The 24,860-nt window shown below is 45.4% G+C and overlaps 1 protein-coding gene across 9 annotated transcripts in view; it reads right to left on the bottom strand.

Moving 5' to 3' along the window:
• LAMA3 (laminin subunit alpha 3) overlaps positions 1-24,860 on the bottom strand; it is a 241,734-nt gene that overhangs the window by 66,822 nt on the left and 150,052 nt on the right. For 7 of the 9 annotated variants that reach the window (XR_009497350.1, XM_059895307.1, XM_059895308.1 and 4 more), the window contains 8 exons: positions 19,619-19,763; positions 18,749-18,889; positions 17,110-17,271; positions 14,355-14,453; positions 12,065-12,148; positions 9,444-9,674; positions 5,357-5,470; positions 1,700-1,809 (listed from right to left, as the gene is read on the bottom strand). Coding sequence is in view for 8 of the 9 variants with exons in the window: in XM_059895307.1 (XP_059751290.1) it covers positions 1,700-1,809; positions 5,357-5,470; positions 9,444-9,674; positions 12,065-12,148; positions 14,355-14,453; positions 17,110-17,271; positions 18,749-18,889; positions 19,619-19,763 (1,086 nt within the window). In the remaining variant the exon portion in view is untranslated. Of the gene's footprint in view, positions 1-1,699; positions 1,810-5,356; positions 5,471-8,044; positions 8,424-9,443; positions 9,675-12,064; positions 12,149-14,354; positions 14,454-17,109; positions 17,272-18,748; positions 18,890-19,618; positions 19,769-24,860 lie in introns of those variants that run through there. The other 2 variants (XM_059895313.1, XM_059895314.1) reach the window with 2 other exon arrangements.

Below are 24,860 nucleotides of genomic sequence, written 5' to 3'. Positions count from 1 at the left end.
ATTTATCTTTGGCTGGTAAAAGAATTCTTATTTGGGGGGCTTCTCTTGGCCAACTAGATACAGTTACACCTCTAAAGGGACAGTTAGAAATTTGTCAGCAGTATTAATATCGCCAGAAGGAGAATTAGAAAAAATAGGGTTTTACTGATAAATCTTAGGAACTGAATGTTACTTAAACTGCACAGAAGCTAGAAGCTGACCTTGATGATAATATGCTTTGCAACTAAAGATGAACAGCTTTCCCCCCAAAATTTCACCCCGTGAAAATCTTGCTGCTTTTTATTCTCTCTAGCTTCTGTTCAAACAAGCCTGGGCAACTGTCAAGTGATAGATCCCTTTACAAATAAAGCCACAGGACTGGGCAGGTTTAACGAGTATCAAATACACAGAGAGTAAACCAGGATGTACATTTCAAATATGCATCTCCAGAGAAGCCACACTGGGCAGGTGACCTCTGATAATTCTGACTTTGCCCAATTTCTCTGCTAACTCAGCTAATTATCTATCAGCCTTGTGGTCCATAACTGTTCCAGAGCCTGGGCACTACTGATACTTTATCAGCATCATTCTGATTTCCAAACCAAATCTTGCTTCACTTAGTTACCTGTTATATTTTGTTTGGACCCACAGTGAACACGTCATGATGAGCAAGACTGTGACGAAGTGCCAAGGCCAAGCAGAGCCTGGATTATCGTGAAAGGAAAATGCTGCCTTTCTACCCACAGAGTCTGTGGGCCTTACTGGAGCCTGGATGATGATGCAGATCACATCTCTCTGCGGCTCAGGACTGTCCTGTGGCTTCCATCACACTGAGGATAAAATCCATAAAATCCAAGGGCCTTACTCTAGCCTGCAAGGTACAGGATCTGAATCCTGGTTGCCCCGCCAACCTCATCTCCTGGCCGTCTCTCTCTCACTGCCATCCAGCCACTCTTGCTTTCTTACTGTCCACAAACCCATCATCACAGGGGCTTTCTCGTCTGTTTTTTTTTTTTTTTTTTTCCTTGCCTTGGACCCTCATCATAATGCCACGGCTTACTCCATCTCACTGTTCATTGGTCCCCGTCCAACAACTCCAGAAAGCCCTCCTACCACCCTCTGTAAAGAATCTACTCACTACCCATAACATAACCCTTTTATCAATGGCATAACCTATCTCCATCTGAAATTATACTTCAGATTGATTTGTGCATGTATTTACTGAGTGTGATGATTACCCCCACCCCTCTCCTCATATTCTCCAGGTAAAGCCTCATGAGATCGGAGCCTTTGCCAGCCTTCTTTATGGCAGTTTCCCCAGCATCCAGAGAAGGGCAGCCTCATGATGGGGCTGAATGAACAGCAAAAGAAAAGAGGAAAAGGCAAAACCCAGAAGCATACAACTTGGAAAGTCTGTTTTTGTTTTGGTTCTGGTTTGCATTTCTTGTTTATTCTTTTTTTAATAAAACTGTTTTATTAAGATAGCATTCACATACCATAAAATTCACTCATCTCAAATGTTCAATTCAATGGCTTTTAGTATGTTCACACAATTGTACAAGCATGACTGCAATTTTTGAGCGTTTTCATCACTCCTAAAAGAAACCTCATACCCTTCAACAGTCACTTCCCATTTCCCTCCCACCACCCCCTCCACAGTCCTAGGCACCCACCAAACTACCTCCTCTCTCTATAGATTATTTTCAAACTTCCACAGTACCTGTTTGAATGAGGACACGGGCAGACCCTACAGGATCCGTGGACAGCGTCCCCATAGTAACCCTCTTTGCAGCGCTCACAGTGTTCCCCGGCAGTGTTATGCTGGCAGCTCTTGGGACAGATAAAGAGTAAAATTAATAACAGCCTATTACCTTTACTGCTATTGAGATCATTGTCTTCTTAATTACTCACACAATTATAACTCAAATCTGCTGACACTACAGAGTGATGTTGGTTTTGCTAACCACATGCTTCTCCTATCTAGCCAATGATTGTTGGTGCTAAAAAAAGGAAGTGCCCTTCTGTTAGCTATTTGGTGTTACCATCGGGAGGCAGGATGAAATGAAGTGAGACCAGCTGGGTTCAAATCCCACTCTAACATTTAGTAGCTGTGGGATCTTGGGCAAGTCCCTTCACCTCGCTGGGCCTCAGTGTTTTTTTATCAATCAATTATTACTGGTGTGTGATTTACATACAATTCTAATTTTCTTAAAATGTACAGTTAAAATAATACCCACTTTCCAAGGTTGTTGGGAGGATTTGTGGGATCCACAGAGGAGTCTATCAGGGGCGTCAGATGAGGGTGCTGGCAGCTTCCTTTACTTTGCTCGGCTGCCCTGACTCTCTCAGAAACATCTGTTCTTTTGAACTAAGTGTTTACCTTTCCACATTAGTTTCCTTTCTTTTATAACTCCAAATGACAATTTTAAAGAAGAACTGCCTGGAGAGAGCTATTTTAGTTCTGTCTCTACTTAGTTCTGAGCTGAAAACACTGGGGAAACAAGAACGTGGAGAAACAAGAATTGCAGTGAGGCCACCTGTATCCTACGAAAAATCCCTCTGAACTCTGGTCCTTTATGGGGGCACAAGGAGAGGAGTGTAGAAGGGGGTTAGAACATGAGTTGCTTGATAAAGTCCCATAAGAATGTCTGAAATGCCCCTCAACCTCAGTTGAAAGTATCTGCCCCGGAATATGTCTTCATCAGTCCTGCAAATTTGAGGCGTCTGCCTATCAGGTTTCCTTGTTTTACTGTGAATAAGTAAATGAGTGAATGAATGAATGAATGAATCCATATCCACTCCCACAGCATGTGCTCTTCGAACTCCATGGGACACCAAACATCTACTGGGCACGAACTAGATGCCCAACTATGCTAGGTACCAGGGATGCAAAGATGGATCAGTACCCTGACTCAGGGGTAGACAGAAGCCTGTGAACAGACATCTTCAATATAATGTGGGAAAGACGATGACAAAGGTGTGGCAGCATGTCACAAGAGCAGGAGGCGCCTCAGGGGAGGGGATGATGCCTGCGTGGGGACAGAAGGAGAGGAATGAGCTGGGTGGAGAAGCGGGGAAGGGCATCCTGGGCACATGGATCAGTGTGCCCAGAACCTCAGTCCTGCAGGAGCACAGCGGCGCGTGTGGGCAATGCGAAGCAGCTGGTATTCCCCAGGGTGAAGTGCAAGGGGGCGGGATGCGGCGGGAGAGGCAGCAGCGCAGATCAAGGGGGCCCTGAGGCCGCCCGAGGAGTGTGGACATCGGGCTGTGAGCCTCAGGGGAGCCCCGGGTCAGCTGTGAGTTGCAGATAAATCATCCTGGGGGCAGGGGGAGACAGGCTCCAGCAACAGGGAATAAAAAGGAGGAAAACTGAAGAGAGGATGAGAAGAGAAAGGGGAAGGGACTGGGAACGGAGGGGAAGATGAGGGGTGACTGGGCACAGAAGGCAGGGGAAGTGGGGAGAAAGCAGGCCAGGAGAAGAGGGAGAGGCAGGGCCTTGGTGGAGAGAAGGGAGCCCGTCATCAGCGCTCCCTCCAGCCCACAGCACCCACGGGATGCATCACCACCTCCAGCTCCCTCCCCACTGGACACACACTGCTTTACTGGCCAGGGATTGGGCTGCTTTCTTTTCACACATCAAAACTTATTCTTGAAACGACAGGGAGATTTGCACATGTGTGAAGGTCCCAGATTTTAAAATTGACTCTGGACCTTGAGAGGCGGAGGCCAATCTGCAGATCGTCCCATCTGCTAGTGGAAGGTGCTTGGTTTCCTCGTTTCTGTTCTTTGAGGATGAGGGCTGCATCCTCAGCTCCCACACGAGGGCCACGACGGAGAGCAGTGCCAGCACTCACTGCCTGCCATTGAGCGGCACCTGTGTGCCTGTACACGTGTGTGTACGTGTGTGCAGGTGCATACATGCATGTGTGCACACAGGTACATCCCCCCACGAGACAGCAAGCCTCCTGAGACCAGGGATTATGTCCGATGGTTTTAACCCCCAGCACTTTGCTCAGTCCCTTCCAAAAGAGCAAATACTCAGGAAGCGTTCCCTGAATGAATTGTTTCTAGAGGCTACATGGCCATTAGGGACAAGTGTAGACGGAGCTACAAAGAAAAGTGGGAAAGAAAATCTTGTTGTTTGATTAAAACATGAATTATGACTCTCACGAGTGATCTTTTCACCGGTGGCTGAACCACAGAGAAAAAAAACTCCCTTTTTTCTTTGGCAGTTTTGATAAAGTGGACTCGACATCTAGCAACGGTTTAATGACAAGATAAGTATTTTTCATGAAATTGTCTACCTGGGTTACACACATCATACAGTATGAAACACAAACTATTATATGAGATACCTAAGAGCTGGAAGACAACATCACCCAACATCTTTTATTCCTTTTGAACTTATAAGGTTAAGATCCTACAGAATATTCCATCAGGCTCTTTACAACAATTTCCTGTCCTGGCCTGTCCCGTCTTGCAGAGGAAGCAGTTCCCCGGGACATGCCGAACGCGCATAAAATAGTCTAGGAACTCAAAGAGCTGAAACACACTCTAGTTGCCTTACACAATGCAGAGGAAACCTGCGTCAGGAGAATGTATTTCCAAACAGCACAACAGAAGCGGCGGCTCTGGTTTCCTGGGGGCACTGGTGAGCTCTCCTTTCCTTGGAACTGTCCGTCCTCCCTCTAATCGGGGAGGCCCTGGCCACCAGAGAGAGGACCTCTGAGGACAGGGAGGAAGCCAGCAGAACAAAAACTGTTCTGCATCAGGATGCATGAGAAAAATCTCCCGAGAATCTAATCTTCTGTGCAAGAATTTTCTAACATATTCCAAAAGAAGATAGTTTTCCGGTGGCTAAGTCGTAAACCACTGGGACTGCCCTCTCCTGTCTTCCCCCATAAACCCACTGCCTCGGCAGCCGTGGCGGTGAGCGAGTGTGTGCCCTCAGCCCTTCTTACCATCTCCTCCTCCTCTCATTGCTTTCTGGAGCTACCTGACAGCCATGAGGTCTCCTCTCGCGACCTCCTGTCACCCCAACAAAACTGGAGTCCAAAGTAGTAGCTCTGGTTTATTATACCCTGGCAAGAGTTAAGGCCCAGGATCTACCCACTACTATCATCTAATGAGAGAGATTTAGAATCTAAGGTATAATTGAATTGCTCAGACAGGTGTTCTCTGACGGCACACGTTAAAATGGAGGGAAAAGTGAGTGGGAAATAATTCAGCTTGGTTACTTGGAGACCCCTGCGTTCACACGGCAACCTGTATTTAGGGTTTGGTAGGAGATGCGACATTTGATATCTCAGGGCCTAGTAGAGGGGGATGGGGAGACATAGATTGTCTGCTGGTAGCGTCAGAGCATCAATTTACTCACAATGCATATTCCCGAGCCATCCTGGCAGCGATTTGAATGTCCGTTGCAATTGCAGGGAACACACCGTCCAGTATATAAGCCTTTGTTATCCCGATAGTATCCAGGGCTACAACCCTATTTTTCAAACAGAGCATTTAGTCTATACAGAGAAAGAAATTATCATCCAAAGCAGGTGACCATTCTGACTGTCAAGGATTCACCTTTCTATCTTCGCTCCTTTAGCTGGTATGTGGATTTCTACTTTCAAATGTGAGCCAGGTCCGCTTGCTTTTTTGGTCAGCTTCTCTGTTGTTTTCACACCATGGTAGCTGTGTGTGTTGGTGCCCGCGCTGGAGACGTGTGGTGGGGAAATCAGAGCGGGGGGAGGGGTGAGGGGGGGAGTATGGAAGTAGGGTACCTCTCCTCCTCCCACCAATGGTTTTGAGGGCCAGTGGGGGGTGGAGTGCTGAAAAAGCAGAGGATCAGGACCTCAGTCCTTTTGGGGGGAGGACCTCTGAGCAAATCCCTTCAAGTTCAAGTTCTCTTTGGGTAGCCAGTCCCTCTCCAAGTGTGGGTTTGGGCTGGTGGGGAGCAGTATGGGAGGAGGAGGAAAGATGGGGTTTTCACTGGGATCTATACAGCAATGGCAGAACCGGTGGGACCCTTTCACTGCCACTCACTGGTCTGTGGGCTACAGGGAACCCCAGGGAAAGCAACCAGCTTGCATCCTAGTACAGAACTCGGCAGGGATGTTTGGTTCCGATTGAACACCAAGACCCAGCCTGAGGAAGTCTCCTGAGTGCGGTCTCCTCTTGTTCAGTACTGCTTCGATTAATTCTATCTCCACTAATTGTCTCTTTCCAGTGTAACGCACGTGATTATTTTTCATGTGGATGAAAAGAATTACGGTTTTCTTTTGACGAACTGATATTTTTTTTAAAAGATTCTAGTGAAGAATGTCCCCAATAGAAAAAAAAGCAAGTATTATTATACCAGCCATTAAAAATTATTTAGATTTCTGTCTTTAAAGAGAATGATAGGCATTTTCTTTATTTTGGCAGAGCCAAATGTGCACTGATTAAAGTCAGATGTTATCTCTAGTTTCTTTCATTGATCTCCTATACAGCTTTTTTTTTAAAGCATCAGGAAAAATTAATACTTCAACATAAAAGATCATCTTTTATCTAATCTCTTTAAACAGCACGTACGTCTATGAGACTCTGAGGTTATAGTCAAGGGAAATCTGCTCTCATTCATCCATGGCCTCTAGCTGGCCAGGTTGGGGAGAGGAAGAAGCCAATGCACTGGGGGAGAAAGAAGCTCACATCTTCCCTAGAGTGGAATATTCCAGTTGTGGCTAGAAGCTCCTTCCAAAAATGACACAATGATTCCAAATCGTACACAATAACAATACTATCATTTACAATATAATTTTCCCTTCAGCTATTAAGAACCATGTTTAGGCAAAAGAATGCATTGCAAAAACTTAGATTACTTTATGTGTTCTATGAATAGGCTTGTCTAAAGGAGAATCCAAATATGAAAGGAATGTTCTTGAGCTGAAAGCACGACTGAGAGATACATTTGAATGAAATTCAGCCAGTGGTGGTGTGATCGTATCTACAATCTCTACTAACAAGTGACAAGTGCCTTATAATTATCACCATATATCACATTACACGCTTATAAAATAATCCAATTTGGTAAAGAACAAATTATCCAAATAAATAAATATATCTGGTTTGATTATGACAACATGTCCAGTAAAAGCCTTAATTAAATATGCTTTGGGGGCTAGGATGGTCTATCCTGGCTAAAGTAAATCACCCATCTTAATTTGCTCTTAATTAGAAACAGAAAAGTACTCTGCAAGAGTTATGCATCGTGTGACTCTCAGAACATTTGTCAGTTACTGAAATATAACCATTTTCTCACCTCTATAAGGCAAACAAACTCCAGATTTAACATAAAATGCCGTTCAACTAATTAGATTGTACTGAAGACTTATTCTAAGTGAAAATGAATGTATCCTAATATATTATTTCAGTAAAGAGGCTTTGCAACTAATCGTTTTCTTAAGTGATAATTTTTCAGGATAACTTTTCCAATAAACTTTTGTAGTACAAATGATGAAATTATGTCTCTATCAAGTTTCCAGGGCTACTTCAGCAGCCATAGGATCTATTTCTCTGTGAATATACATGTACCAGCCAGGAAGTTTAAAGACAGTGAAAGCAGAATTTATGAGTGTCTGATGTCTGGCAAATTGAAGCACGTCTGTTAGGTATTATAGAAAATTGATCTCATCACTTTCTTAAAAAGGGATTTCACTGATTCTCATGGTTAACTTTGTGGGTAATTTCTCTCCCAAGCAGAATTCGGAAGCCTATAGGCAACAGACTCTTTTGTCCTGAGGCTTGTGTTACTCTCAAAAGGGCACAAAATTTCATAGATATTAACATCCCACAGGCATTCAAACTCTAGCTAGCTGTCTCAGCACTTCCAGGTGGGCTGATGTTTATAGGATTTGTGGTTAACAGCTCAGGAGAGCAATCTGTCAGGCACCGTAATAAACACTGCCTGTCAACGGGATGGGGAGCCGTCAGTCCTTCCTCCAGCCCACCACTCCTCACTCATCACCCTAACTTAAAATGTCACGGAGCTGGGAACCCTTCCCCATCCCAAACCAAAATGTAAAAGGGACGTTACCTGGCTGGGTTTAAACTCCACATAACTTGCTTGCCGTTGGCTTTGACCGGGAAGCTGAGGAAGCACTACCCTTTGCTGCTGTGAATTGTATCCCAGACACTGCCCCAGGGCTGCCCCAAAGATCCACAGCCATCCCGAGCTCCGGATGGACCCCCTCACTGCCGGGGGCATCCTGGTCTCTGGGTGTCCTGCTGGCTGCACGCAGATCTCTGCCTCTTCCTCTTATACCTGCCCTTCCGGCTCAGTGCCCAGGCCCGGCTGACTCAGGTAAGGCAGGCTGTCTGCGGCAGGAGGCCCCACCTGTAAACTTCACCCATGAGTCAGCCTGTGAGAGAGCGCACATAACAGTCCCGTGGGGAAGCGCGCCGCTCCGTAATTCCTGCCAGGTGGGGCAGGTATCACCTTCTACCCACCTCACCCCCCAGACAGCACAGGCCGCTGTAAATCACAGGCTGAGTCATGCGCCAAGGACACGCCCTGGCAGGAGGGTGGTAATCCAGAGGTCCCTCTCTTTCCCTTGGGCTCTGAATTTCTTTTAATCGGGCTAGAAAAGAGGGAGAAGGCAGGGGGAAGAAGAACAGAAGCACCTGTGGTCTAAAAGTTACATGGCAGGAGTCCTGAGAAAACCACGGTGGGTATATTATATTTTAACCTGCAAATATATTGTATTTGCAGGTTAAAAAAGAAACTGACGTGCAGATCACCTTGGGGTTTTCTGCAATCCAGGGGTCAGGATGGAAAGTGAAGGATGTCGCTAAATCAACATCCGAGGCATGTCTGGAATTCTCAGAATGACAGTGCTTGCTATTTCCTGTTAATTGTGCTAGCCACTGTGGTTTTTTTCCCTCTTCAGGAAGAGAACATACTTGCAGTTTGAGACATGAAATGGTTTCATTTTGCGGCACCTTTTAATCACTTGAGGACAGTCAGGTTGACTGGGCCTCAAATGAAGATCTGCTGTGAGCTGGAAACTTGGACTGCAATTTCCTTTGAATAATCAGGATATTCAGTGGGCTATAACTGTTGGGGGCGGGTGGTGGAGGGAGGCTCTGGATTAGAGAAAGGCATGAGAACCCTGGGTCAGCTACTGGGAAAGCAGTGGCCCACATACTGGGATGCCCATGGGCGGGGTCCTTCCTGCTTCCCAGAAAGTCCAGATTTCTGCAACCCCCAGGATCCACTGAGCTTCTGTGGCTTTCCAGTGGATTTTGAGACATTTGTGATTTCTTTTTCATATTTAGTACCTGCAAGTGGTCCAGGTAAGATAGAAGCTAGAGCCCAGCAGAAATTTGTTCAATGGTCAGAGGGCCCCAAATCGTCCAGCAGTGCTGGACAGCAGACAGGAACACCAGCCACAGGAGACCCTGGGGGGATTTTATGGTTTAGGAGCATTTCCTACCTGACATGAGTCACCTGTGTAGTCAGGGGGGCAGGCACACATCTCTACGTTCTGTGCTCGACGTCCACTTCCTGTTTCCGAGGCCTCCTCCAGCCCCACCCCGCTCAGGCTGAGTCGCTGTGTCTCGGTGAAGTAGAGGCCCCGGAGGTGCACACCTTCCAGTCTAGACAGCACCATCATCAGCTCTTCCCGGGACACGGGGGCACCACTGCTGGCGTGTCTGAAGTTTCCCTACATGTGAAAGCAGAGAGGCAAGGTCTCCCTGTGGTAAGCTCACTCCCAGGGCCTATCAGAGACAGCCAGCCAGAAGGAATCCAATAAAGCCATTTAAAATGCATCAGGGGAAAAATAAATAAAATAAAATGCAACAGGAAAAATGCTAAAATAAGATAGGTAAGTAGACACAGTGGATTTATATTCAGAAGTCACATGTCCTGGGTTATTTCCAAGAAGGGAGAAGGCCACGAGGAAGGGGGAAGAAATGAAGGCAGGAAATAAGGAGCAATAAAATGAAATCAGATTTCCCAGTGTTAGGCTTATCGTAAAATGCACTTTTATTTGTGCAAGCAGTAAGAGTGAGAAAGATACAGGAGAGAGACATGGAAACTGAATAAGTCACACAGCTCAGATCATTCATTAAATGTTCATAATTGTGATAGTACAATCTTTTCTTGCACACACACATTCATATTATTTTATTTTTATGATGGTAAATAACATGTAACATAAAATTTACCATCTTAACCATTTTTAACAGTAGGGTACAAGAGTGTTAATTATATTTACATCATTGTGCAACAGATCTTTAGAAGTTTATCATCTTGCAAAACTGAAACTCTGCACCTATTAAGCAATAACTCCCATTTCCTCCTCCCGCAGCCCCTGGCAACCACCATTCTCCTTTGTGTTTCTATGAATCTGAGTACTTTTTTTAAAATATAAATTTATTTATTTTTATTTTTGGCTGTGTTGGGTCTTCGTTGCTGCGCGCGGGCTTTCTCTAGTTGCGGTGAGCGGGGGCTACTCTTCATTCCGTTGCACAGGCTTCTCATTGGGTGGCTTCTCTTGGTGCAGAGCACGGGCTCTAGGCGCGCGGGCTTCAGTAGTTGTGGCTCACACGCTCTAGAGCGAAGGCTCAGTAGTTGTGGCGCACAGGCTTAGTTGCTCCACGGCATGTGGGATCTTCCCAGACCAGGGCTTTAACCCGTGTCCCCTGCATTGGCAGGCAGATTCTTAACCACTGCACCACCAGGGAAGCCCTGAATCTGAGTACTTTAAATACCTCATACAAGTGGAATCACACAGTATTTGTCTTTTTGTGACTTGCTTATTTCACTTAGTGTACTGTCCTCAAGTTTCATTCATGTTCTAGCATGTGACAGGATTTTCTTCATTTTGAAGGCTGGATTATATTCCAGTGTATGTACATGCCACATTTTCTTCATCCATTTACCTGTCAATAGACATTTCAGTTGCTTCTACCTTTTGGCTATCGCGAATAGTGCTGCAATGAACATGGGTGTGCAAATATCTTCAAAATCCTGTTTTCAGTTCTTTTGAACATAGAGTTGACCCTTGAATAATGCGGGCGCCAACCTTATGAGCAGTCAAAATTCTGCGTATAACTTCACAGTTGGCTCTCCATACCTGTGGTTACAAATTCGCAAATTCAACCAACTGCAGATCATGTAGTAGTGTGCATTTACTGGAAAAAGATTCAGCCACTTTTCTTGAATAAATGCTTTTCAGATTCCACAAGCCTTTGGTTAATTGTCAGAGTTCTAAAATAGTTGATTTTGACCATTTCTGCCGCATTGCTTTTATGGAGGAAAAACAGGTTCTTCACCATTTTTGCTGGCATCACCTCTCTCATATAAACAGAATCCCATAATAGATGGGCTTTTGTGTCTTGCTTCTTTCCCCCAGTATAATGTTTTTGAGGTTCATCCACATTGTGGAAAGTATCGATACTTTGTTCCATTTATTGCCAAATAGTATTCCATTGTACTGGGTGGACCAGTACAGAAATGTTACAATGTGTCTGGGAGTTCAAGGTACTTGAAAAAGTATCACCTTGAAGATATATTTACTAATCCTCACTGGACTTATTTAATAATATAATTGGAGCACTCTAAAGGAATAATTGTAACCATGTAGGTTTAATATGATGCTTTATAATTTGATGAGCTTTCCTTTATTTAGCTATACTATTCTTACTTCTTTTGGTGTTGGATGTTTTTGTGACTTTTCTTTTTATTCACCCCAAGCATTTGTTGGACAGTCACCAGGTCTCAGGCACTGAGGGAGGCCTGAGGAAGACAGGGAGCTACATCATAGCATTTACAGACTCACAAGAGTTTACAAAACAAGGATACTTAGGTGTAAAACAGGAGAGACAGCGGTAAGTGCCATAAAGATGGTGCAACAAAGCCCTGTGAGGATGGAGCCCTGTATATTTTATATAATTTATATTTTTAACTTAGATATCTAAATTATATTTGTATAAATATAGTTAATATTTTAAATTCATAAAATAAGTCAAAAAAACAACTCTTTGAAAGGACTAAATCATGGGACTAAAAGGCTCATCAAGAAGAATTTCATGTTTGCTTTTCCATTACCTCTACCACCTGCACTCGCCCATGATGCAGCCGGTCTGGCCGGGGGTGATTTGGCTCCTCATAGATGACGGACATGTGCTGACCCTGTTTAAAGAAACACATGAATGTGTTAGTGGCTTGGTTGGGATATTTTGAGGTTTATGATTGATCTAGGAACAAATGTCTATGGCTCTGCATTACGTGAGACGCCTGATTCTAAAAAAGTAGCTGCAAAATGAACCGACTGGCAAAAGGAGTAGTAACGTGGAAATGGAATAATAAGCCCTAACACGGTTCATTTTCACAAATAGGAAACCAGGAAAATTCTCTTGACTGAAAGTGGCTTAAAAAGATGGAAACAGTTTTTTTTTTTTTTTTTAAATGATGCTTTGTAGTCAATGCATGAGGTGCTGGTTTCCTTACTGCCTACAGGACCGCACGGGTAGCGAGAAAGTGCTTTGGGGGGTGGGTTAGTGGGGAGGGCGGGGAGGGTAGAAGGTTGGCGGGGCTGGCGGGGCTGGTTGCATAGATAGGGAGTGGCAGGCAGAGCTGGCACGTGGGGGAGGAATGAGCCCTGCAGCCCATATCCTGCAGGATCCAGCCCTGCTCACTTAGCCTCCGCACGCCCGTCCCCATTACGGTGGCTCTCGAGGGTCCAGCGGGAGGGTCAGCACCCACCAGCAGCACTCTCACCCCACACCCACACACAGAAGTACAGCTTTTCCGTTGTAGCACCAAACCCCAAAGGGTTTCATTCATTAGAGCCAGTTTTCAGAAAGAAGAGCATTATCTGCCATCACTAATTGAAAACCTTAATCTAAGAAACATGCCCACAGGCTTTTAACTTCAGTGGTTTGGAACAAAGCAGAGGAGTAAATGTTTCGTGAGCCTAAATTACTCTCCATGTTTGAAGATAAATTAAGAAGAAATTTTGGTCATCACTTCTCCATGAATTCCAACAGTCTGCATAACAATATAGGCAGTAAAATATAGGCATACTAATGGCCTGAATTTGAGATGCTCTGCAAAAATAATGAAGCTGAAATACAACATGTCATAACAGTATTTTTATCGTGGAACTATTTTTCCTTAGACTATAACTCTAAAATCTTGAGTGCTTCCTTTTCAAGTTGTTTTGCAAAGGTTCCTTTGAGAACCTTTTAAAACAACAGTTCAATACACTTGGGTGCCAGTAGAAACAAAACACAACACAGCCATGCCTGAACACAAAAAGCTACCAGAATGCAAGGCCCTCATCTGGCATGAGGCATGTGGGATTTTCCAGTCCCCTCTTATACAGTGAATGACACAAGAAAACCCTTCAGGAAGCTGGAATTGCATCGCATTAATTACGGCACAAGTTCAGGCTATGGCACCTCACCCCATGTGTGAGGTTCTGTACGTTGTAGGGGATTCAATGCAGGATGTGATATCACCCCTTACCTCAAGGAAATTTTCCAGATTGCAGTTCTGGACTGTGTGCCTGGCACATAGCATGCGGGTGTCACTTCTCTTCTCAGAAAACCAAAGGGGCTCCCCACTGTCTACCTCAGGCCAAATTCCTCATCACGGCATTAAACACCCCCCTTCCTACCCTTCCGGGCTTGTTTTCAATGGCCCGGCACATGCTGATAACACAGCCAACTTGGACTGCTCACCCCTGGAGGGCTGCTCCTCTGCCTAGGTTCAACTTACTCTCTGCCGGGGAAGGGGAAGGGTGTTTCTCCTCTCACGCTCATTCTTAAAGGCGTGGCTCAAAACTAACCTTTTCCATGAAGTCTTCTGAGGGCACTGACTACATAAGCCCCCACTTGGACTCCAGGTCCCACAGAGTCTTGTCTGGACATTGTCTCAAAGGCTTACTGTTCAGTGGACTGTAGGTCTTTGGTCATTTCTCTCATCTCCCCTCCTGGTTACACTTTTTTTTGAGGACAGGGATCACCTGTCCTTTATGAGCCCAGCAATGTGACTTTGCAAACAGGGAGGTCTCAAAAACGTTTGTGAGACAAAATTGAAAGATAGAGACATAAAACAAGTTTATGATGAGGCATTGATTGTGAGACTCCAAGTGAGAGATGGTTAAGTTCTTTGGAAGGGAAGAAAAGAGAAACCATTTGGGGCTGGGATGGTCAGGGACCAAGGATCCTGAGGAGGTGCTGCATGCTCTAAACTTCCCTTTGAGTTTCTACAAAATATTGGAAATGACTTAAGCCAAACTATCTGTAGGCCACTTATCAAGATGTCCTAAAATTGGATTGGCACCAATTGCAAACGCCACTCTCTGCTACTTGGGTCGTGTTCTGACACGTACGGTGAGCTGCACATCTGGCTTCTTTTCCAGAAGAACCATGTCACCAGGCAGTCCAAAGGACTTGATTTGGTAGGTTAGGTAGCCACCATATGAGGAAACCTGAAATTGAAACAGTAGGATTAATAGCACAAGCATTAAAAGAGACCATGGCAACACTAACTCATCTACAAAGTACACTGGCACATAGATCTGGAAAGATACACAATCAGCCTGTTAACAATGGTCATTTCTACTGAGTGGAATTGAAGATGGTATTTTAACTTTCTACTTTATACCGTGTTATATCAAGTAAGATGTTTAATACGAACATGATTGAGTTTTACAAGCAAGAAGATACTTCTGTCAAAAAGAAAAATAGTCACGCAGAAACAAATAAGATCCTTTTATTCTAGATGATGACTAAACCAAAATGTCTATTTAATCCACAGCTATTCTAAGAAATCTAGGCCATTGCTTTCCTATTTAATGGAGAGATGTGGTTAATATCTATCAGTTACAAAATGAACCTCTAAAAATAAATTGTCAAAAAAAAAACTTCCCCTGAGGGCAGATGGTGAATATTTCCTAAGTGATTCTGCATTCTCCTGGATGCATAAGCCATGTTCGCCTGTACCACCAGGTATATGGGCCTCCTCTCAGTGCTGCCTCCGCAGCATGATGGTGGTGGAAACATGGAGGTGAATGATCATGGGTTTTTTTAGACAGCGACTTCACCTCTGGTCCTGATATCTCCCACCCTTAAAGTGAAAACTGATCAAGAAGGAAGGAGTGACCGAAGGATAGAAATCAGAGGCAACATCGTCTCAGGGAAGGCAGACAAAATACCGTTACTGGAGATGCAAATAAGCTGGAGCAGGGAGGAGGGGCAGCCCTTCGGGGCTCCCAATCCACTGAAGTTCTTCCCTAGAATCTACAGCCTACACAGCTTCACAGAGTTATGACCTTAGAATCTGGAAGTATTCCAAGGTGACATCTTGAATCATCTTACTGAGATTAAGTATTGCCTTTTTGATGGGCTGAGAAGGTTAAAAATATGTCTACATATTCTTTGATATTCTTGCTTTCAAGAGGTGAGCTTAATTCTCCTCTCGGAGTGTGGGTTGGGCTTTGTGACTGGGTTCTAATGAACAGAATAGGTTAGAAGTGAGGGTGTGTCATTTCTGAAATTAGGTTACAAAAATGTTGTTCTCCCTCCCTGTCTCTCTCTCTCTTTCTCTCTCCTCTCCCCTCCCACCCACCTCTTTCCCTCTCTCTCATTTGCTTTGGAGGAAGCCAGCTGCCATGTCATGACGACCCTTAGGCAGCCTATGGTGCGCCTCATGTGAATAGGAACTGAGGCCTCTGACCACCAGCCAGCCAGGAACACTGGCCTGCTGACAACCACGCCAGTGAGCTTGGAAGTGGATCCTCCAGTCCCAGATGCCTGCAGCCCTGGCTGACAGCTTGACCACAACCCCATGAGAGACCCTGAGCCATCCACTCCTGGATTCCTGATCCATGGAAACTGGGCAAGAAAATAATGGTCTGTTGCTTTAAGCTTCCAAGTTTGTGGGTCATTTGTTAGCCAGGACTAGATGACCAGTAAGTACAGGGCTCGCCATGTGGACGTGAAGAGGTATATCACGTGAGGGAGAAGTGGGGTCATATGAAAGGAGCAACATTCCCCACGCTCAGAGGTCAAAATCCATAGTCCTTCAACCTGAAGACAGAATCAGAGAGCTCAGGCTGACAAGGGCCGAATATTCAGTCATTGTAGATGTGAGACTATGGCATTGCCTGGGCTGGGCTCTGTGAAATCCACCCCTTCTCCAAAGCTCTATCCTGGGCCACCAGGTGCATATGTCACCTGAGGATGTTTCTATGGGATGCTCACACATCTGTCCATATAAATGAGTGTAGGTGGTCAGATCCTGGAATAATAATTTACGCAGCAAAGGAAAAGCAACTCCATTATAAGCTCCCCAAGGAGCGTCGAACCACACGTGACTCCCAGTCTCCCAGTTTATCCCTCTTCTCCCCCTTCCCCCCTTGGTAACCATAAGTTTGTTTTTTACATCTGTGACATATACACACTACTACATATAAAATAGATAACGAATAAGGACTTACTGTACAGCACAGGGAACTCTACTCAATACTCTGTAATGACCTATATGGGAAAAGAATCTAAAAAAAGAGTGGGTATATGTATATGTACAACTGAGCCACTCTGCTGTACACCTGAAACTAATACAACATTGTAAATCAACTATACTCCAATAAAAATTTTAAAAAAAGAAATAAAATGTATTCATAACCACACGTGACTCTACTAATGAAAGCCGTGCTGTCACTGGATCCTGTGCTTCTTTTAATAAGCTCATGAGTCACTTCTCAGCTTTTGTTTTCCTGACAAGGGGCCCTTCTTCTGCTTTAAAACAAAGAATTCTCAGCATTGGCATTTAAAAGCATACATGTGCCATTCGCGGCAGATATTATTTAAATGGTTATTTCCCCAGAGGTAAATTCTTTGGCATTAAGTGAAAATCAGGGAGAACCTGGTGCAGGATTTCCTTTGCTGGTGAGCAACCATGTGGGCCGCTGAGGCCCGTACACCCTCAGCCTCTCCATCTTCTGCATTTGTGATTAACCGAAGTTCTTCAGTTTTAGTAACCTGAACTTCCAGAACCTTCCTTCCAGACATCCAGTAAATGATGCCCGTGCAGTGATGGAGGAGGTCCAGCAAGAGCGCGGGAGGACAGCAGGACATGGTTACCTTGTCCCCCAGGTAGGAAGGCGGGGCGACCCACGACGCGCTGTGAACCGTTGAGGGCAGCTCCTGGAGGTCGGCCACCACGCTGCTGCTGCCCGGGTTGAAGGAGACGGGGATGTCCACTCCGTCCGCCGTCTCCAGGCGCCAGCCCATCATATCCACAAACTGAAACACAGAGGCAACGGATGGAAATGTGTGCCCATGGCGTCTCTGGCGATGGTTGAATTATGCAGGTAGAAAGAGCCGTGGGGCAGCCAACTTACTTCAAAGGCTTCCCTCCGGTATCTCCTCTCGTGTCTGACTCCAGTGAGGGGGCCCACTCCCACTCAGCCCCCACCTGACCCACCGCAACTAGGAATTCTCAAAGGGTAGTGACCAGATGCACGTGGGACTTATCCTTGTAGCCCAGCACGCATCCTGGTTCCTGACATTTAGTAGGTGTTCAATAAATATTCAAATAATACACAAATAAGGGTGTGAATAATAACTAGGACTGTGGGCACATTTTAATGGTGAGCTCCTTAGAAAATGTGATGCGGAATACAGTGGACTGCTGTCATTATTTTTCTCTAAATGGAGCATCAAAATTATTATTATTTTTAAATATTTATTTACTTATTGGGCTGTGTTGGGTCTTAAGTTGCGGCAGGCAGGATCTTTAGTTGCGGTATGAGAACTCTTAGTTGTGGCATGTGGGATCTAGTTCCCTGATCAGGGATCGAACCCAGGCCCCCTGCATTGGGAGCATGGAGTCTTAGCCACTGGACCACCAGGGAAGTCCCAAGGAGCATCAAAATTAAATATTCCCCGGATCACAAAGGAAGCCAGGAGTTATACTATGAGGGGAAGAAAAAGAAGGAACTGACAAGACATAGAGTCAGAATAATGCTTCCGGGTTCCCCTGAGGGTAAGAAGAGGAGACTTCAGGATGGATTTACAAACTAATTTTTTTTTTTTTTCCAATTACAAGCCTGCATTCCTTTCAGGAGGCAGGCAATAAAATAGAGAAAATAATCTCTCTTTGAGTACTTGTTGGACATTAAGACATGTCACACAAGAAAGCAAGCATGAGACTAGTGGTTCATGGAATCATGAAGACAACAAAAGTTTTAGCTTCCTGGAGTTAATTATAAAAGTGGCTAAAGACAAGATGTGGTTAAAACAGGTGAGAAGGAAAGTAAAAGAGGAAGATAAGCAGATAAGAAGAAACGAGGGACAAGAACAACTAACTCCATTTATTTAATGAGTTTTTATTGAGCATCTACTATGTTCCAGATCCTGCTCAAGGCACTGGGATTGTATCAAGCAGCCTACATGTGAGTGGTGGAGAAAATAGATACGTAATAAACAAGATTTAGAACTGTGACACATGCTATGAAGTACACAGAGAAGGGTGAAGCCACAGAGTGAGGATGGCATCTCTAAGCTCTTGAGACACTTGAGCAGAGAGCTGATGAACTGAGGGACATGAGGACATCTGGGGACAGAACACTGCAGGCTGAGGACCAGCGAGCACAACGCTTAACATTCGAACCAAGCAAGATGCTACAAACCCCACAACCCTTCACGTTTCATGCCAATGCATTACTTCCTCATTTGGAAGTACTAAATGAAAACAAAAGGAGTCTAATGCCCTGCCTACCTTAGCTCTTCTCTTATGCGAGCTGTGACAACGATGACTGACTCCGAAACAAAAGCACCTGGTACAACCTTTGGGGTTCGCTGGGTCCAGGTAGAATGACCCTTCCTGACACACGTTACATTCTGTACCTTCCACATTTTCCTATTGAAGAAAAACATGAAACGAGAGATCATTCCTTCTAAAGGTTCTCTGATTGAAGAGAGCTACGTGCACAAATTAAGTATCAACATAAGATGATAGAACATGGATGCTAAAAAAGCATCCAAAGTTACACGGCTGTTAAGCTTTTTTACCATATTAATGATTTAAACTTTTATACCATGTACAAATGGAAGAGAGGATTTCCTAAATTTCATAAGATGCCCTTTGGCAACCTGAAGGTAGAGAAAGAGCACCAGAAGGATTCACAATATGGGGGGGGGGGACAGGTTCATCCCACTTACTACCACTTTAGAACATCCACTGGGACTCGGGAGCTCTCCTGCACCCTGCAGAGCGCCTTGGAGAGAGATGATTAACCTGGGGTGCATGGGACAGGAATAGGCTTCAGGGGAACCCACATACCTCTTGAAATTATAGACAAACGTTTGTGTCGATTTTTCTGAAGACAGTATATATCTGTCATCAGATTCTTAAGGAGGTCTGTGGCCTCTTCAAAGGACAAGAGCAGTGCGGGGGCGGGGGTGGGGGGGAGGTCTTCGCTTCTAACTATTTCTATCCAATGAGAATGCCTAGAAAATGCCATAGTCATTATGGAAATCTATCTTGGGTCAACCCCATTTCCCACTGATTTTTATACAATGACTCAGCATGAAGACCCTCCACAATGGTCAGTGGCCGACCTCTCCAGCGTTGCACATTCTGTCTTACCTTGCAGAGACAAGACCCTGTCCCCATGTCACAGGCTGCTGGCTCAGTCCCATCTCTGTTGCATTGGCAGGGGAGGCACTCAGGGAAGCGGTAGAAGCCGGAAGCACACCGGTCACACTGCCGCCCTGTGATTCTGGGCTTGCATCTGTACTTAAGCAAAGGAAGCAAACGTCCTCGTCATCCTTCTACACACACTTCTAGAGCTGACCTGCACTGCCGCAGAGCAGTTGCTGTATGAAGCCAGTTAAATAGACACAGGGCCTGTCCACGGGGTGCTAGCGTCCAAGGCAGAATGGAGAGAAGCGGATACAAGGCACTCACACAAAATAGCTCAAGGTGACCGTCATCCTGATGATGAAAGGGGTCAAAAGATACACACTTGCAGTTATAAAATGAACAGGTCCTGGGATGTCATGTACAGCATGGCGACTATAGTTAATAACACCGCATTGCATATTTAAAAGTTGGTAAGAGAGTAAATCTTAAAAATACTTATCATGAGAAAAAAAAATTTTTAATTATGTACGGTGACGGGTGCTATCTAGACTTACCATGGTGATCATTTCACAATGTACACAAATATTGAATCGTTATGTATACACCTGAAACTAATATAATGTTACATGTCAGTTATACCTTAATTAAAAAAAAACAATGACCATCATTGATGTGATTCCAAGGGCCAGGCTTGGTACTAGGCTCTGGGGTGCACAGAAGGACACAGACCCTGGGCCTGAGAGCTCTTAAGGTAAGTGTTGAGGTGGAAATGTGAACGATATACACACAGGATCTAAACAGGGGTTAGAGGGCCAGCTCGGACCCAGCATCCCTGGGGGAGTTGATGCCTGAGCTGAGTGTAAAAGGCCAAGTGTCCCGGGGTAGGAGGTGGGGCAGGCGTCCCAGACGGCAGGAACGGGGGGACACGGCTTGGCATGTGCAGGGAACGCAGCGGGTGCTCCTGGAGCAGGGGTATGAGCAGGGATGCTGAACCACGAGCCTGGAGAGGTGGGAGGGGGCCGGCTCATGTGGACGGAGGTGCTGGCCATTGTGACACTGTCCCAGGGCCCTGAAGCACGGGGCTGAGCCCTGCACACTGAAGGCGGACTGGCCAGAGTTCCACCCCAGCTCTCACATGTATTAGAGACAGCGTCTCAGCAGGTTATCCAACTTCTCAAGGCCTTGCTTCCTCGTCTGCGGGAGCCGGGAAGCAGTAGCCGCTGCCTCCCAGGACCACCGTCATCTTGAAAAGCTTTCAGAGAGGTGGGAGGGCGGATGGCTGTGTGTGAAGGACTGAGCTGAGATCGGTTCCACAGCAGGTAGATGAGGCGGCCGAACGAGGGCAGAGGTACCCAGTATGGATGGGGGGATGGGTTCCAAACTATCTTAGGGTGCTGATGCTGGGGCTCGTCGTGGTCTGGGTGAGGGGACAGAAGGCAAGGAGGCCCCCCAGTGGTCTGGCTGGACAGTGGAGCAGGGAGGGAGGAGGGAAATGGCCTGAGTGGGGCTGGGCTCCAAGGAGGCTCTGGGAGCTCTGAGCACAAGAGTGGCTGAGAAAACACTAGAGGCTTCTCAGGGCTGAGAAGCCCAATACCCGAGAGGTGAGGAGAGGAAGAGGCAGCTTGGTCACTGAGCTCCACAGCTGAAGCCTGATGGATCTACATACTGATTTTTTTCTTGTCGGTCCCAAGAAAGTATTCGGAAATCTGCTTTCTATTAGACTGTTAGGAGTATAATCTGATTTGAAATATTTTACCGTTAACTTGCTACCAAATGTAAGCTATCGCCTATCTCACTCGAGGATAATGAAGATATGGTATCTATATACAATGGAATACTACTCAGCCATAAAAAGGAATGAAATCTTGTCATCTGCAGCAACATGGATGGACTTGGAGAGAGTTCAGCTAAGTGAAATAAGTCAGACAGAGACATGCAAATACTGTATCATCTCACTTATATGTGGAATCTAAAAAATACAACAAACTAGTGAATATAACAAAAAAGAAGCAGACTCCCAGGTGTAGAGAACAAACTGGTGGCTATCAGTGGAGAGAGGGAAGCGGGGGAGTAAGTGGTACAAACTATTATGTATAAAATAAGCTGTAAGGATATATTGTACAACACAGCAAATATAGCCAATATTTTATAGTAACTGTAAGTGGAGTATAACCTTTAAAAATTGTGAATCACTATATTGTACACCTGTAGTTTATATCATATCGTGCATCAACTATACTTCAATATAAAAAATAATCTCACCCCAGGGACCATCCCCAAAAAAGACAAATATAACTTTATATCCCAGTAAGTTTGCCTTTGGCAAATATCTGCTTATAATTAAGTAAAGAATTCTGTACGTGATTAAGAACACAAACTTGGGACCAGGCGGCCTAGGTTTGAATCCCAACTCTGCTACTAACGGGAAGCTCGAGCAATTAATCTCTTTACAACTGACTTTCCTCATCTGTAAAAGTAGCTCATAATACCCACTTCATAGGATTACCGTGAGAATTAAATAAAATAAAAATCTAAAAACCTTAGACGAGTGCCGTGCACACATAAGTATTTGCTATCATTACTCCTGTTATGGTATCAGCCAAGGGGAGCAGATGTGTTTCCCTTTATCCCACTCACCACACCTAAAAAGACAAAATCACTTTTACCTGCAAGGCCTGCTGATAGGTCAAATGTCATTCAGCACAGCCCCACCCCCTCATCTCCCTCCCTCCCTGATACCTGCAGAGACTGTTTCCGTGAGGAAGAAAAGTATTCTCCAAATCACACCTCTAGTGCTCTAGGCGGAAGGTGGAAGCAGTCTGCTTGGAGCGATTGCTGCAAACTCTGGAAGAGGTCAGGGACCCTCTGGGAAGCTGGAGAAACTATGGGCCATCTTCTCAGAAAAGTACTTCCACCCACTCACAGGTTACATCACCTCTCTCTCTCTCTCTCTCTTTCTAGCATACACAATTTTGTTCCTAGGCCCAGGTTAAGAACACCTACTCTCTTCTTGTGAATCCCAAACTAAATGCAATCACGGGCCAGCAGAAAATTGACTGCTCCCAGATGACTCCCTATTTCTGGAGCACAAGAACCCTGGTGGGTGAGAGATGGGAAGGGAGAGTACAGATAACCCCTCCAAATAAAATTGTCTGGAAGAAGAAACCTAGATCAGAGGAGGAACTTTGGCAATGACCCGACTTAGCCTGGGTGTTCCCTGCTCCTCCCACCTGGCAGTGAGGAAAAGGATGCCGTGGACGGCGCTCTTGTCACAAAGTGCCATCCAGGCAGCCTGTCGTCCTGAAGTCCAGGATGCTTCTTTCAGCAAACACACAGGGCTGCTGGCCAACAGGTGCATTCACGGAAGGCTGGTGCCCACGAGCCCCTCACACCCTGAGTGCCTCCGGGGGACAAGTGACCCTGAGCGTTGACCTGGACCCGGGCCTTGAAGGTGAGGACAGGCAGACGGGAGCCTCTTTCTTATATTTTCACTTCATTGGAAAAGAAAGGAAGGGGAGTATTATGCAGGGTGGACAGCTGCACAAGCCGCTTGTCGAGACCAGGAGAAACGTCTGCCTGTTATTTCAGGGCGTCCGTGGGATGACGTGGTGGGAGGGAGAGCTGGGCAGAGAGGGTGTAACCGCGCCGGTAACGTGGGATGAAGCGCTGAGCCTCACCCAGCACGTAGGTAGCAACTGAGCACAGAAGAGCGGATAGAAAAAAGCAGAAAGCTGAACACAGTGATAGCAGCAGTGGCCTGGGAGCTGAACCCAAGGACCGCGGGTGGGACTGATGGGCAAGGGTTCACCACAACATGGAAAATACGATGTCTGGGTTCTGTGTAACGCAACGCCGAGAGCATTGAACACGTGAATCCTGTGCAAAAACAGGCAACCAAAGGAGTTTTGGGTGGTGCCATGACAACAGGGAATAAAAAGGAAACTTCCTCCTCAAAGTCTGGCTGAATGTCTTTTAAAAATGACCTGAAGTCAGCCTGACCTTGCACACTCCTCCAGGGAGACTCTGTGCTACCGGAGGTGCTGCCCTTCCTGCAACGGCAAGAAGGTTCCAGTTGCTGCTGCCAGGAGGTGCAGAGTAGCAGCACCGAGGATGCGGGTCAAGTGAAGTCATCTCCATGGCAATGAGCTCAGGGCCAAACATTATGCAATGACACCTTCACGTGTGTGGGTGCTCGTGTGTCTCACAGGTCACCAGAAAGTCAGGCATTAGGGTGAACTCTACCCTTTGCTCATTAAATACCACGGGCCCCTTAATATTGTATTCCATTCAAGTTCAGTTTTAATCTAGAATCCAAAGTCTACCTTATATTCATTCATTTATTCATCCTATAATTACTGAGTGCCTTCTATTGATATATACACATCCTCGTTTTAGGGGACATGGGAGGGAGGGGAAAAAGTAGAATAAGCCAGTCTTGACCTTCGTGCATTTTCACTGAGGACATGGGACATAGAGATGCAGAAAGTTAGGTAATCACGTGAGAGATGGGATGGCTAAGCTTAGAACTAGCTTTCGTCAATGAGATGACAAGGGTACCTCTGTGGGCTTGCAGCGGCTTCATGCCTTCTTTGCATTTGTACCTTTCATACAGAATCCTTGAAGGATGTGGATAATTTGGGGGTAACAGAAGAGGGGAAAGGAGAACTGATAACTGAAGAACTGAACTTAGGCAAATAGTGTTTAGAGAAAGTGAGAAAAACCAGAGAAGGTGAAAAAAGGCTTAAGTTAGCGTAAGTGGGGGCCAGATCACCACGGAAAGCTGGTCTTTATTTTCTCAGACAATGGAGACTTGAGGAAGGTTTTTTTTTTATTTTTTTATTATTTTTTTATTTTTTATTTTTTTTGAGGAAGGTTCTTATGCAAAGAGTAATGTGATGGACGTGGTGCCAGTCAGAGCCACTTCCACTCCCCAGCAGCCTGCACACAGTAGGGCACTCATTATGCTGCACTGTCATTATTGATTAGTAGAGGTTCCCCTACCAGACCATGACCTCTCGTTAGCAGGTATGTGTGCCTTGGGCACGAAGCACAGCACCCAAACTGGAGTAGGCGCTGGATATGGTTTCAGTCATAAAACATACTAACTGATAAAGTAGAATTTAAAGCCAAAAAAAAAAAAAAAAAATCACAGGGACTGAAGAAAATGTTTCATCCTAGTTTTTAAAAAACCCCACACACCAAGAAGATGAAATCATAAACATATGTGCATTTATCAACATTCTCT

The sequence above is a fragment of the Balaenoptera ricei genome, chromosome 14 (assembly GCF_028023285.1).
Source record: "Balaenoptera ricei isolate mBalRic1 chromosome 14, mBalRic1.hap2, whole genome shotgun sequence".
NCBI lineage: Eukaryota > Metazoa > Chordata > Mammalia > Artiodactyla > Balaenopteridae > Balaenoptera > Balaenoptera ricei.
This window is presented reverse-complemented; position numbering and strand designations above follow the sequence as displayed.